A 14,768-nucleotide genomic window follows, 5' to 3' on the forward strand; every position below is an offset into this window, starting at 1 on the left:
CCCCTCCTCCCTCCCTCTCTCTCCCTCCTCCCCCTTCCCCCTCCCTCCCTCTCCCTCCCCCTCCTCCCTCCTCCTCCTCTTCCCCCTGCCCCTCCTCCCTGCCCCTCCTCCCCCTCCCTCCCCTCCCCCTCTCCCTACCTCCCCTCCCCCCTCCGCCCCTCCACATGGGGCAGTCATGGTTACTCCCCCAGGTAGCAGCGCAGGCCCAGGCCTGCCCACTGGGTTCCCCGGGCGGGGCGGGGGCGGGGCGTGGGGAGGGTGGGGAGCAGCCCCCCCCCACACACACAAGCGTGGCCATGCAGCCAGCGGAGAAGGTCTCCTCCAGAGTCCTCCTGAGTGACTCAGCGTCCAAGCAGCCCAGGTGGGCCGGGATGAGGTGGCCGGGCTGCGGGGCCTCCCTGGAGTGGGTAGGGGCCCTTGGGCGCGCGAGGAGCCCGGAGAACTGGGCTGGGTGCCCGGGTGCCTGGCTCCCTCGTTGCCCTGTGGACCAGGGAGCCCTGACCTGGCCCCCAGAGCTGCCCTGGGGCTCCATGCCAGCCCTCACGCTCACGCAAGCCCCTTTGCAGGGCGGGCCGCCCAGACTCCAACGCTGCTTGCCTGCCTGCCTCCCCACTCCCCGCCCTCCACTCTTGCGCCCTCACTCGCCCGGACGACGCATGGGTCCAGAGTGCCATTGGGGGCTACTATGAGTTGTTTGCCGCTGCACTGGGCAACCTGGAATGGTTGCACTTCTGTCTGAGTCGGGACCGTAAGGAAATTCCAGCCGATGACAAGGCAAGGCCTAGGTGCTTGGGGGCAAGCACTGAAGTCCTCTGCATCCACAGAAAGTTCCTCACATAGTGGTTCCCTGGCCAAGGTGTGCCTGTGCAGCATCCATAGATAGCCTTTCTCCTTTAGATAGTCCTAATTTGCCTTGCTCCTGTAGGAGGGCCACTGAGGGGCAGCCAGCAAGGGTGAGCACATGTGAGAGTGGGAAAGGAGTGTGAGCGACTCTTGGGGTACAGGAAAGAGGGACAGGAACCCTAAGAAATTGCTCTGTAGGTTTGGTTGTGGACCCCAGGGGCCCCAATCCTGCTCAGTCTCCTCCTCCCCTCCTCTGGCCCCCACAGGGCTTCACTGCCATCCACTTTGCAGCCCAGAGTGGCAAGCTTGCGTGCCTGCAGGTCTTGGTAGAGGAGTACAATTTTCCTGTGGACCTGCCCACCAACAATGGCCAGACACCCCTGCACCTGGTCATCCACGGGGACAACAAGACCATGACCCTCCCCTGCATTCACTATCTGCTTAAGCAAGGGGCGGCCCTCAACACGTGAGTCCAGCCTGTGTCCAAAAAGTGTTTTGGAGCCTAGGCAGATAGAGACCCCACTTCCAGGACAGGCAGAGGGCTGTGGGGTGACAAGGACTGGGCCCCACATAACACAGCGAGCCCACGTGGTGTAGTAAGGAGATGAGGAGAGGACAGACATCGTTCACATCCCAGCTTTGCATCTGCTAGCAAATAGCAAGACCTTGGGCAAGTCACTTAACCCTTAGCCTCAGTACACTGGAGTCCCCTTAGAGCTTCAGAAATACCGAAGTACCAGTGCCTGTGATCCAATCAAAGGTCGAAATTGGTACGGGGGTGCGGTCTGGGCTTTGGAAGGCCTAAAAGATCCCTAAGGTGTTTCTAATTTGCAGCAAAGTTTGGGTACTCTTTCCTGAGGGTCTTCAACTGAAATGTGGGAAGATGACATGAGACTATTGTGATAACTGAGGAAACGCATGGAAAGTGCACGGATGGCATAGGGGAGACTGCACTTGCCCTATGTGCTCAGCACCACGCCTGAGTTGAGGACCCTGCCCTCATGAAGCTGATATCCTGGTGCAGGAGCAGACAGTGAAGTAGCAAACTAATAAGTGAACAAAATGACACTGTAGTAGGCAGTGACACAGGAAATAACAGGGTAATGAGGTGATGAGTAAAAGTGATAGGGTAGAGGATCTATTTTGGAAGGGGAAGTCTCCTCTAAGGAAGGGACTTTTAAATTGCAGCCTGAAAACTGAGCAAGCCGGCCATGCAAGAAACCAGGGAAAAGAGTCCCAGGCAGAGGGAACAACACATGCTAAGATCATACATTGGGAAAGAGTGGGGCAAGGTCAGAAGATGAGGGTGAGGAGGATGCAGCAGGGCCCAGGTCACACAGGCTTTGTGAGCCATGGCTTACACATGGCCAGGCAGGGGAGGGGGGGCAGGAGAGCAAGAGTAAGGTTTAGTGCCCTCTGAGCTCTAGCCAACCCGGCAGATCTGAACTGTTGCGTATCCATATAACCAGGCTTCCACCATTCATTTAGTCCAGGCCGTCCTACAGTTGAGGAGATTGAAGCTCAGAGAGAAGGGACATGCGTCACCCAGTGGGCCGGTGGCACAGCAGGCCTGGAAGCCGGTTTGCCCACCTCTTTGATAGGCACATGGCCTTTGTCCTTCCTTTCCTCTTCCCGGCTGGTGTGGCCCTCTACAGTCAGACATGCAATGGCTCTACTCCCCTCCACATGGCAGCCTTCCAAGGCCTGCTGAGCTGTGTGAAGGTGCTGGTGCAAAATGGTGCCGATGTCCATGCCCGAGATGCCACGGGCTGCAAGCCCATCGACTACTGCAAAATATGGAACCACCGCGACTGTGCCCGGTGAGGGTGTGAGAACCACCCACAGCCTGCCACCCCTTCCCTCTTCTTAGCCCTTCCCCTGGGGCCCTCACCTAAGGCTGAGCCTCTACCAGGAGGGGCTGGGCTGGGCTGGGCGATAAGTGTGCAGAGGAGACCCCTGCCCAGGATATTATTCCCAAGACTTTCCACAGGGCCTCACTCCTTTGGGTTTAGCCCTACCGTTCCTTGCCCCGAGGCCTTGGATCCCCAGCAGGGTGGTGGTGATCCCACTGTCAGACACGTTCCTTTCTCACCTCACAGGATAGTAGTTAGAGGGGCCTTGGACAGTGGGAAATGGTGTCTCTGGTGGCTCCTCCCACCCTCATCCAGGCTCTCAGCAGCAGCCAGTCTTCCTAGCCCAGGTTGTCACTGGGGGATGACATACCCCCACCCTGGCAACAGGTTCTTGAAGGATGCGATGTGGAGACGGGACAAGAAGGACTTTGCTTGTGAGACGAAGAAACTGAAGAGGCTCAAGGACCAGCTGATCTTCATGGAACAGGACTACCTGACTGAATATCAGGTAAGGGGGGGCGCTGGGAAGGGGCACTGGGCAGCCACTGCTATCCAAGCAGCTGAGCACCAGAGGCCATGACTCAAGTGCAGATAGAAGAGTGGCTGGTAGCAGTCCCATCCAGAAAAAGCCTCCTTCTCTCCATGTTCTGAAACTCCACCCTTAAAAGCCACTCCTTTAGGTCAAAAACCTTGTTTTGTATTAGAAAGCAAAAGCAGCTTAAGTAAGCAAGAACTATGGCACCCCTCCTAGTGCGTTGCCTCCTTCTGGATTAGGAGGAAAATCGCTGGTGAGACTCATGCCCTCCCTACATTGGGACTCACACTGGTTAAACAGATCCAACCTTTGGGGCATTTGGCTGGCTCAATCGGTGGAGCAGGTGACTCTTGATCAAGGTTGGGAGTTCAAGCCCCATGTTGGATGTAGAGATTACTTAAAAATAAAGTCTTTTAAAAAAATCCATCCTTTCCAACAGACACAGAGCACTTACGGTCTGCTAGGCACCTGCTGGACCCTGAGGCTCCAGAGACAAATGAGATGTAGTCCCCTCACTCAAGGAGCTTAGGGTCTAGAATGGGAGATTGGTTATATTCCCACAGAGGAGGAAGGGCCATATGAAGAAGGGAACGGCTAACCAGGCACAAGGACCAGACAGCCCTGTGGAGGCATCGAGGTGCACGAGGGCGTGGTACCTGCAGAGGACAAAGTCAGTACAGCTAGGGGAATAGACGTGAGTTGGAGATGGGAGATGGACAGATTTGGCAGGGGCTCACACCTCTGATGGACCTGTGCTGGGGATGTATGGGGGCATGCCTAAAGGATTTTAAGCAGGTATAATTATATAGGATGCAAGAGCCAGAAACCCCAGAGAAAAGATGCTGGGAATCCTACGTGGATCCAGAAGTGGGGAGGGCTTCAGGGCTGGCAAAATCCAGTACTCCAGCTTGGTTCCAGCTGTGTTTCTCTCCAGTTTTCTCAGCCCCACCCTCCTGTATTATGTCACCCAGTCCTCAGAGTCCCTTGCATCCAGAGGAGGCAAAGCTCATCCATTCCCGTGGCTCTGAACTTTCCCAGAAGCCCCTTGCAGATCTCCCCTTATCTCATTGGCCTCAATTGGATCGTATGTCCATTCTTGTCCCAATCCCTAGAGCTAAAAAAGCCACGTACTGACTGACCTGGGTCTGGGGCAAGGCTGATAGAAGTATTATGATGGGCTTAGCCTAATCAGAGCCTACCTCCCGAGCTGGGTCAATCTCCATACCACCTGATGGCTTAGCGACAGTCTGGGGAGCAAGGCACTGAAACAAGGGGGTGGAAAAGGGGCAGTTCTGTGACAAGCTGAAGGTTCAATTCTAGTGGAGGCAAAACAGGTAGATGGAGTCATGACCACCCAGCCCAGAGAGTCGGCCAGCTGTATCCCTGAACATACATGGTGCCCCACTTCCAGAAGCCTACCCAGACTGGTCTCCTCCGGTTCCAGGCCTTTCAAACCTTTCTGCTTGCTTCTTCCAGAGTCAAGGATTTGTCTCTCCTCCCCCATCAAACCAGAGATTCTCTCAGGGAAGGGCAGATCTCCACTATCCGAACGGGGACTTCTTTGGGGTGGAGGCTTGTCTTCCCCATGAGACTTGAGGTTTTCCATAGGGTGGAGGTCGTATCAGGTTGGAGGTCTCCCCGATGGGAGAGGTTCTATCTGCCGCACCAGCCCAAGGGCTCCCTTCAGGCAACAGTTATCTCCCTGTCAGAATGACGGCTCCCATAAGGCGGGAGTTTTCTCTCATCGGACTGAGGCCTTCAGGGGCAAGACTGCATCTGGCCAGCGACACCTGAGGTTTCCAAGGGCTGCAGCCACAGAGCCCCCTTCCACAGGAGCAGGGAGGAGGGGCAGCCGCCCATGACTGTCTTGCACCCTCTGATGTTGCAGAAAGAGCACCAAATTCTGAGAGAAGCCGATTTCAAGGAGTGGCTCCGTTGCAAGCAGCTGCTCCGAGGCCAGTCCCTGATCCGCAATGCCAAGCCAGGGCCTGGTGCCCCACCCGAGGCGATCACCGTGTCCAAGACCCCCAAGCACAAGGGGCCCCCCAAGAGCTTCTACCCCTCCCCGGAGGCACGCCTGAGGCAGACACCAGCGCTACAGCTGCAGCCCGTGGGGACACCCACACCCACGTACACGAAGCCCACGGTCAGGCGGCCCAAGTCGTGGAATGTGAGCAACAACCCAGCCAGATCACCCACCGCCCAGATTGGCTACCCACAGGGCATCCGCCTGGGCGTGCACCCAGACCCCAGCCCGGATCACGACTTCCGCAGCTTCCTCGAGGTGAGGCCTGATGAGCACGGTGGGGCACAACTGTGCACGGTGGCCGGCAGCCGGGTGGCACCTGTGCCCCAGCTGCCCTTCGAGGTGATGGTGCAAGAGCTGTACCCTTCAGCGCGGCCGTACAGGATGAGAGCGCCCCAGGGCTTTCACTCCGTCAGCATGAGGGACGTGCCCCAGAAGCGGCACTTGGGTGACAACTTCTGGACTGACACTCTGGCCATGAACCTGCGCGAGACATTTGATGAAGCCTTCCTGGCAGCTCTGCGAGCCCATCAAGGGCTCCCCACTCTGCCCTCCCTCAAAAGCCCCCCATAAACTTACTTTGGTAGGCTCTCAACCTGGGGCAGCCCAAAGACAGCTGAGGTGTGGTGATTCGTGTTGTGAATGGACGAGCGGGAGAGAAGTTCTCACAGGCTTTCCACTTCTCACTCCCAAGCTCCAAGATCAGAGCCCCTTCTCTCTTAACAAAAGCCTAGATCCCAGGTCTCCCTTCTCCACAAAGACATTTATTGGGCTCCCCAGGTTTAAGTTAGGGTAGAGGCCTGACAGTGGGCATCAGTCTCTATCCTGGGTCCAGGCATTGTAAAAGTGACACTTTGGTGTCCCCACCTCTCCTCCTCCCAGCCCACCGGGCACAAGCCTTCCAGGATGAGGGACCCCTGGACCACTGGGCACAAGCCTTCCAGGATGAGGGACCCCTGGAAAATTCTGCCTCTTGTTCAGATTAAGTCCTTTGAGGTTTCTGTCGTTGAGGGAGGCACAAGCAGCACATCTCGGGGGCAGGGAGGGAGGACCTGTGGCTCCAATCTGAGACTAAAAACGCACTTGCACTTCCTCCAGGAAGCTACCCTGGATCCCCTGCTTTCCCCGGCACGCACCACTACAAATCATTCATTAAACAAACATTTATTGAGTGCTTTCTATGTACCAGGCACCAAGCCAGGCATTGTTGATACAAAAACTGAAGGACAGTCCCTGCCCTCAAGGAGCGTACAGTCTAGTGGGGAGATAGACCAGGAAGCAGGTAAGTAAGCCTAGAGCGATCTGTGTGGTGTGCTGCAGGGAGAGGGGACAGAGCTCAGAGGAAGTGAAATTTTAAGTAGAGAAGTGACAGAGAAGGTCCCAAGGTGAGCGGAAGAAAGGGGAATCAAAGTGGCATCGTGGAATACAGGAGGCTGGGACATGGGATGCAAGGTGGCAAGTGATGAGGCCAGAGAGGTGAGCGGGAACCAGACATCACAAGTCTTGCAAGCCATGCTAAGGGGTCTGGACTTTATCCTGCGGGCAGTAGGGAGCCATGGAAGGTTGTAGGCCAGGAAGTGACTTGATCAACTATACATTTTAGACAACTCTGGCTGTGGAACAGAGGAGAAGGAGGCTGTCACAATAATCCAGGTGTAAATTGATGACTAGTGGGTGTGGCTTGAATCAAGAGATGTTAGGAAGGTAAACTTAACGGTTTTGAGAGATCGGATGGCCGGGGGAGGGGCAGAAAGAGAAAGCAGGGCTAGAAAGCAGGTTTCTAGTCTGGCTCCCAAAGGGTCTTGGGGCCACGGCAGGTACCCAAAAGAGGCAGGTTTGCAGAGGACAGCAACAAGTGTCCTCTGGGCCACGGGAGCTGTCTGTGCATCCAAAGGCAGCAGAACTATGGTTCAGAAGATCAGGAGGGATGCTGGGGCTGGAGGTGAACTCAATTCCGCTGCAAAGAGTGAGTCCCTGAAGCCATCAGCATGGATGGGCTCCTCCAGGGAGCCCACAGCAGAACCCTGAGAAACCCCACTGTGCATGGGGCAAATGGGGAAGCCTGCTTCACAGGAAACTGAAGGGAAGAGCAGAGGTAGGAGGAAGGCCAGCCACAGGAGCGCCAGGAAAGCACAATTCCAGAAGCTGGGGGTGATGAGCCCTGTTAGATGCTGCAGAGGTCCAGCAGCAGATAGGAAAGGGTCCGCTGGATTTAGCACGAGGAGGCCCCTGGCAACCCCTAGGAGGGAAGACCTAGCTTCGGGGTGAGGAACAAAGTAGACAGCAAGGGAGAGCAGGGCCAGCTGCTGACCCAGCAGTGAGGAGGACGTCGGCCTCCGGCGTCCTCTACCTTGTCTTCCCCTGTCGACACGGGATAAGGAGGCCTGGGCATCTCATTCCCACCAAGAAAAAAACCACAACGAGCTACTCCTCTCAGGGAAAGGGAAAGGCTGGTATTTTTAAGAGAACAGGAAACACGCCAGTCAAGGAGGTGAAGGGCTGCGGTGGGACTTGGGGCAGGAATATAGAGAATTTCAAGCACTGGGGCCTCCCCCAGCCTAAATGCACCCCACGCGCACTGGCCATCTGCACCCCTGCCAGCCCCACTCGGAGGTACAGGACGTGGCTAAGACCGGCTCTCACGGGGGCTTTGCCCCAGTGTGTACTGCTGGGTACTTGCAAGGCACTGTAGTTGGGGTGCAAAGTCAGCAAGTGCTGGTCTGTGCCAGAATCTGGCCCGAGGGCAGCTCCCCAGGAGCCAAGAGCACACAAAAGGTAGGGCCAGCCCTGTGTGTGCTCAGAGGGACGAAGGACGAACCCTTTCTCCCCTCGATGAGGCTGTAACCCAGGCTGCCTGGAAGCTGATTTCTGTTTTGTTTCTCCTCGGGCCCAAGACAGAATTCAGCCAGAAAGCACTCCTTTTCCCCAGGGGAGGGCTTACAAATAGGCCACAGCAGATGCTCTGAAAAGCCAACCCAGTCCCAAGCTGTACCTCTCTGCCCCCAGTGTCACAGCCAGGGAGCCTTGGGGAAAGAAAAGATGGAAGGAAAGGGAAGGGCACAAGAAAGGCTGCCCCCGCCCCTAACTCCCCTGACACCGCTCAGCCCTTGAGCTCTGTCCGCTCCCCATGAAGGGCCGTGAGTGGTCCCTCCGGGAGGGCAAGACTCAAACCCAGAACAGGGGCCCCTGGAGCCGAAGAGCCAGTCTAGTCCAGGGCAGAAGGTCAACGGGAAGACAGGGAGATGAACTCTCAGGTATTAAGGCAAACAGTGCCACCTAGAATCTTTATTCAATGGCAGTCAGCACTAGGACAGAAATCACAGTTCAACAGCGAAAACTCTTTCTCTTGGAAGTGCCAAGCCACGGCCCCTCCCCACGGCCGTCTGCCCAGGAAACAGCCCTGTCTGCTCTCCAGCTTCACGGCCCCTGCCCTGCCTGCCCCGGCTGGGCCACAACCTCCCGGCCCACCGCGGAGGTGGGCAGGAGGGCCCTAGGGAGCTCAGCTTCCACATAACCAGGTGGACCCCGGCCTCCTGGCCAGGCAGGCTCTGGCATCCTCCCGGGGTCCTGTGGGGTCACAGCCTCTAGCAGCGTCAGATCTGAGCCAAGCTGAGCCCTTCGAGGAAGGCGGGGACGAGAGCTTCAGAGAGTCGAGGGAGCAAGGGCTGGGGCTCGGGGCAGATGCCTTCCAGGCTCACGGCCCCGCCCAGCGCACAGGCCCAGGGCCCGACTCTCCTGTGGGGCTCCACATGCCCTCCCCAAGGGGTTCAGTATATCTTCTGACGACTGGGAAGAATGGCCTCTTTGATGAAGGAGAAGACAACCAGGATCCCTAAGCGTTTGCCCCGCTTGCCTTTGGTGAAGTAATTGGAGACCACGTCATCTGTGGAGACACAGGCAGGGAGATGAGCATGCGCATCTGGCTGTGAACACGGCTCACTCACCCGGAGCCCAGGCGTGTCCCTCACAGGGCCCAGGCCTTGCCGATGTCACCCCACCTGGGACCCCGACCACGCCTTCTCACCTCCTGGCTGCATGGTGGAGGGCAGGACGTTTTCCCCTGCCGACAGTGACACAAAGAACGCAAACGGGATGATCCACAGACAGAAAGTGAAATAGGCCAGGACCTGGCAACAAGAGACACTGAGAAGAGAGTGCCCCGGAGGTGCTGAGGGTGGGCCCCACGTGGTGGTCCTGTAGCTTACAGACGTGGTGGAGGATGCACAGACGGCCCCACACCTCATCTCTGAAGGAGGCCCCCGGAGGCAGAGACAGGGCAACCTCAGACATGGAGACTGGAGACTGCTCAGTGGGGAAAGGTGGAGACTGAGGGTGACCCAGTGTGAGCACCATCCCCAAATCCCGTTCACTAGGACAAGAACTCATCTGAACTACAGGAAGTTGATGGAGGGCAAAACTAGGAGCGACCCATATTCCTCCCAAAAGTGACCTTGTTCTTTCCGGGGGGGGGGGGGGGGGGGGGGGGGGGGGGGCGCGACCTGAAGCAGCAGGGTGTGAAGAGCCCCTGAGAGGAAAAAGGCTTGGCAGGCTGCTGGGAGGAGCTGGGGCTTCAGGGCTGCAACCTGCCCAGCCCCGTGAGGTCTGCGTCAGACGAGGCCACCCCAGTGCCCTGTCCTGACCTCAGGGTGTTAGGCTGCGGTCCTGGGACAGCGGAAGGACTCCCTGGGGGAGGGCAGTGTCCTCCCCACCGCGGACAAGGAGACCTCTGCTCCTTACCCACACTGCTTTCTAAACTCCTCTATCTTCTCTAAATGTGCTACCACTGAATAGACTATTTCAGATCCCAGCTAAGCTCACAAAGCAAATCATGCGAGTCCCCCTGACGTCCTCCGTCCTTGCTGAGTTTGACATACCGAACGCTTCTTACCTCTGAGAAAGGATAATATTCCTCTGCAAAAAACTGAAATGCTAGGTAATGATTCACCACCACTAGCCCTGTTGAGGGAATGAAGAGTCAGTCAGTTTGGGGGGGAATGACATAAAGCTGGACTTTTAACCTTCAGGAGCTCCCTGGGAGTTGGGAGCCCCGAGTCTTGGTCCTGATTTCACACCCAACTGACAGGATGGCTACGAGCCATGTACACTACCCTCCAGAATTCAGTTCTCCATCTGTGCAAATGGAGGATTGGCTCCTCCCTGCCCTCCGCAGAAGGCATTTGTGAGCAAAATTAGAAGGCAGGTAAGAAAACTCTGAGTGGTATCACAATGAGCCTTGTTATGTAACCCAAAGGATTGTGACAATTAACCTACTTTTAAGTGGATGTGAGTCCTGAGGGTGCCCTCCCATGGGCAGTGGGTACAGAAGTCATGGGTGTGCAGATGACGTACTCCCAAGAGAGTCCACTCTGCACGGGGCAGCTGGGAGAGGGCCTCAAATAAAGAGGCTCCCACTCCTCAGGAATAAAAAGGCGCAGTTTGCTATATGCTTTGGGGTGCAGTTTTAGGATTCCTCCAAATTCTGGGTGAGAAGGTCCTTCCTCATGCTGCCCCAGGGTAGGGCTCCTCACCAGTCTGAACTGGTGTCTCCGGACTGACGCCCACCTCCTTACAGCGCAGCCACATTTATGGAGGAGAGAGACAACTTGCAGATCCTGGGGCTGGGCTGCTCAGACTCGGGCATCCCTGCCTATTCCCACAGTGAGGTGAGGGGCAGGCACCACAACAAAGCAGCCGCACATCCACCTCCAAGCCCGATGCCACGTCTTGTTTCTCCTTCCTAGCACTAGGGGAAACTGGAAGATGCCCACAGATCTTCAGGAAAACTCTCTCATGCATTTAAAGAGTAGGCTGGGGGATGACAAAGGGAAGCCAGGAGGGCCTGCTACTGTGGGGTGGGGTGGCGGGGGTTCACCCCCTGGTAAGATGCAGAAGGGGTCTGAACTCCCACTTTTTCTCCCTTCTCAAACTCACCTCCCTGGGAAAGCCCTCCCTGTCTGGGTATTCCAACCCCACCACCCCGTCGCCCCAAATACCAGTCACCAGAGCCAAGGTAGACTCTAGGCCCCTCAAGTGTGAGAGCGCCATATTTCCAATCAGCCTGGCCTCCTGGAGGACCTTACTGGTTTGCCTCTTTTCTGTGTATCCCCACAGTGCCCCGGACTAGCTGGGCACACGCACGCACTCCAGCTGCCTCCCTACGTGTGCCCCCTCTCACCACACGAAAGGATGAAGTTAGGCGAGGTCAGCATGATGAAAGGGAAGGTCTGGAGGAGGCCAAAGTAGACGAGGTTGGTGAAGAGGCCCACGCCAATCATGAAGGTGGGGAAGCGCTCAAAAACGTAGAGGCCAATCAGCACAGCTGTGGAGAACTGAAACAACCAGAGGTACAGTACAGGAAGCCTCTTCCAGGGCAGCCTTCTTGGTGTCGCTACACCCCAGCCCACTCCGGGCAACACTGGGGTCATGCCTCAGTCTCTCCGTGTTTCACAGTCACCAGATCTCACCTCCCCAACTTGTCTCTCCACTCCCACAGGGCGAGCAACATCTTTCAATGCTCAGAAACTTTTGACAGCAACCCACGAGGCATTTTACAGACCCAAGTTCAAATTTCAATTCTACTCTTTTCTATTCTGTGTTTTTTGAGAACGCTAATCGTGACCCACTGCACTGGTGGCACAACCCAATAAGGACACCTGTACCTTGAACAAACACTGTTCTGAAGGACTGAGAGCTGTCGGCGCTTAACAAACCGCAGTCGGCAGAACGAAGATCTAACTGCTCTAGCGAAACCCACAGGCCAGGCCTCTGAACCCGGAGCTGAGAGCTCTGGTCCTGTGGCCACTATATGCCTGTACCCCAAGCCGGGCCCAGTGGCTGCTGACACCAGGGACCTGAGAGGCACTGGACTTCTCCCATCCAGATGGTCTCATCGCCACCTCTCCCTGCAGCTGGCAGGGATCTAGCAGCTTCGACATCGGGGACAAGGGCTGCGTCTTCAGGAACAGAAGCCTCCCATGAGCCGAGGCCAGGGCACGAGGCGCCCGGGGCAGCGAGTACTCTCACCCAGCTACTCAGGACCGTCCTCAGGTTCGTAAATGCTCCGCGCGGAGCGAGGGCCAGAGGCCGTGGACAAGAGCACGCAAAGGCCCAGCCACGGTCCCGCCAACACGAGCGTGGGCTCAGCGCTCAGCAGGTGCACAGCAGCCTAAGGAGCCGAGGCCGGGTCTGCGGGCAGCCCTGCCCCTGGGGAAGCCGCAGCGGGGCCACAGGTCTCCCATCCGCCTCCCCCGAGGCAGGCAACTACGGGGGCCCTGGGGGGCCGTGGGGGGCCCTGGGGCCGCCGCTTACCCAGATCATGTACTTTATGATCCTGCTGGTGGCCACCGTGTACTCCTCTATCAGCTCCGCCAGGTAGTAGAGTCCGGCCGCTGAGGGTGGGGAGAGGCGAGCGGGAGGCGCTGGGGGGCCGCCCTCCCCCTCCCCCTCCCCCTGCCGCGCGCCCCGCCGCCCCCGTGACCGCCCTCCCCGGGCGCGACCCGCTCATCCCACGTGGCGTCCCCCCGCCTGGGGAGCAGAGCTGGGTCAGGGCAGCGACGGGACGGGCGCTCTCGGGTCCCCGGCACCCGGGGAGGGGCCGAGGGCGGCTGGGAGCGGGCCAGGGCTGCGGCGGACGCGGTCCCTCCCTGGCCCCGGGGCGGGGGGCGGGGGGCGGGGACCCCGGGTGGCCGAGGCTCCGCCCGGCCCGGAGGAGCGGGGGGCTCAGCGGAGACCTGAGCGGGCGGTGGCCGGGAGGGAGGGCAGGGACCCGGCGGCGGTTGGCGGCGCGCGGGGTCGGGCGGGGCACCCGAGTCGCCGCCGTGACCCCGGCAGGCCCCGAGCTCCCGCGGGGCAGGGCGCGGAGGGCAGGGCGCGGAGGGCAGGGCGCGGCGGGCAGGACCCGGAGGGCAGGGCAGGGCAGGGCAGGGCGCGGCGGGCGGGGCGGGCACCCGCGGGAGGCCCTCGGCGGCTCCGGCGCCCCCCGGCGCGACCCCCCGCCCGCCAGGTGCCGGCCCCCGCCCCGGGCCGCGCGCTCTCACCGACGGCCAGCGTGATGAAGGCCACCTGGATGAAGAGCGACAGCCAGCTCAGCACGTACATGAACCACATGGCGCCCCCGCCCGCCCCGCCGCCGGGACCGGCCTGCGCGCCCCGGCCCCGCCGACTCGGAGCCGCCGCCGCCGCGTCCCCGCCCCGCCCCGCCCCGCGCCGCGCCGCGCCGCCCGGACCGCCGTGCGCCGCCGAGAGGGGCCCGGCTGCAGCCCCGCCCGGGCCCGAGCCCGACGAGCGCCGCCCGCAGGCCCGGAGGACCCGCCCCGCCTGCGCCCACGCGAGGACGTGCCCGGAGGACCCGCCGCCAGGTGCGCCCACAGGAGGACGCGCCCGGAGGACCCGCCGCCAGGTGCGCCCACGGGAGGACGCGCCCGGAGGACCCGCCCCGCCTGCGCCCACGGGAGGACGCGCCCGGAGGACCCGCCCCGCCTGCGCCCACGGGAGGAGGCGGACGGTCCCCGGGGGCGCGGACGGGGGCCGCTTGGGTGCACGGCCTGGGCGCTGCTGCGCCCGCGGGAGGGGTGCGCGGCGCCCCCGAGACCCGCCCCGACACGGCTGCGCGCCTAGGGCGGGCGGCTCCGGGGCTGGGGGCTGCGCCGCGCTCTGCCGCCCCGGCCCGCGGTCAGTCGTCTTAGGGCGGGGGCGCCCCGACCCAGGAGCGCCCGGGCAGCGGCTGCGGCCGCGGGGGCGGGAGGGCGGGACCCGCGCGGGGAGCCCTTCCAGGGGCCGCGCCCGCGTGCGCAGTAGGGGCGCCTACGGGCCGCTCGCCGCTCCCCCGGGACCATCGTTACACGCGTGGAAGTGGACACACGATCCTCAAGGTGGAACGGAGAGTCACCGCAGGCGCATCGGCTCCAGCCGGGTGCAGCCGGGGAACCGAGAGCGACGGGTGGCCGGGTGAGCGAAATGCGTTCATACACACAACGCGGTATTATCCAACCTTAAAAACGCACGAAATTACGGCGCACGTCACATCAGGATGCACATTCACGACGTGGTAAGTGAGACAGGCCGGACACAAAAGGGCAGACATTGTCGGACTTCGCTTGTCTGGGGCATCTAGAGCCCCCAAACTCCTCAACGGGAAGTCGTGAGCCACAGGAGGGGAGCAGAGTCCTGGGGGTTACTCTTTTCATGGCATCAGAGTCCCAGTGAGGGAAGATGAGCTCCGGAGATGGACGGTGGTGATCACTGCCCAGCGCTGCGAATAGCGCTACTGAACTGCACACTTAAAGCGGATAAAGCGGTCAATTTTATAATATATATAAAAATATATATATTTATGTATTATGTATATTTACCACAATAAAAAAATACATAAGAATACGACAAAGAAATGAGGCTGAAATACAGATATCAAAATACTTTTTAGAAAGCCAAATGTGTGATACAGCAATACGTTTCTTTATTAACGCATAGCCTAACCAGATCTAATGGAAAATCTACTAACTTTCAGTGATGT

At 59.3% G+C, this 14,768-nt stretch overlaps 2 protein-coding genes across 4 annotated transcripts; one reads left to right on the plus strand and one right to left on the minus strand.

The window, feature by feature from the left end:
- The first annotated feature begins 204 nt into the window (after positions 1–204).
- On the plus strand, positions 205–5,872 carry ANKRD53 (ankyrin repeat domain 53). Its single transcript, XM_077915833.1, has 6 exons — positions 205–361; positions 567–774; positions 1,110–1,309; positions 2,445–2,663; positions 3,084–3,204; positions 5,120–5,872. The coding sequence occupies exons 1-6, from the start codon at positions 297–299 to the stop codon at positions 5,828–5,830; spliced, it is 1,524 nt and encodes a 507-aa protein (XP_077771959.1). The 5' UTR covers positions 205–296; the 3' UTR covers positions 5,831–5,872.
- Positions 5,873–6,405: 533 nt separating this feature from the next.
- On the minus strand, positions 6,406–13,437 carry TEX261 (testis expressed 261). Of its 3 annotated transcripts, XM_077915835.1 has the most exons (7): positions 13,294–13,437; positions 12,566–12,645; positions 11,433–11,586; positions 10,146–10,213; positions 9,463–9,559; positions 9,282–9,384; positions 6,406–9,140 (listed from the first exon to the last, which is right to left on the minus strand). In XM_077915835.1, exons 1-7 carry the CDS (start codon positions 13,361–13,363, stop codon positions 9,137–9,139), a joined length of 576 nt encoding a protein of 191 aa, XP_077771961.1. In that variant the 5' UTR covers positions 13,364–13,437; the 3' UTR covers positions 6,406–9,136. The 3 variants fall into 3 exon arrangements, with proteins under 3 accessions (XP_077771961.1, XP_077771960.1, XP_077771962.1); XM_077915834.1 differs by lacking the exon at positions 9,463–9,559; XM_077915836.1 differs by lacking the exon at positions 9,463–9,559 and having other exon boundaries at positions 9,282–9,400.
- Positions 13,438–14,768: the final 1,331 nt, after the last annotated feature.

This window comes from Canis aureus, chromosome 11 (assembly GCF_053574225.1).
Source record: "Canis aureus isolate CA01 chromosome 11, VMU_Caureus_v.1.0, whole genome shotgun sequence".
Taxonomy (NCBI): Eukaryota; Metazoa; Chordata; class Mammalia; order Carnivora; family Canidae; genus Canis; species Canis aureus.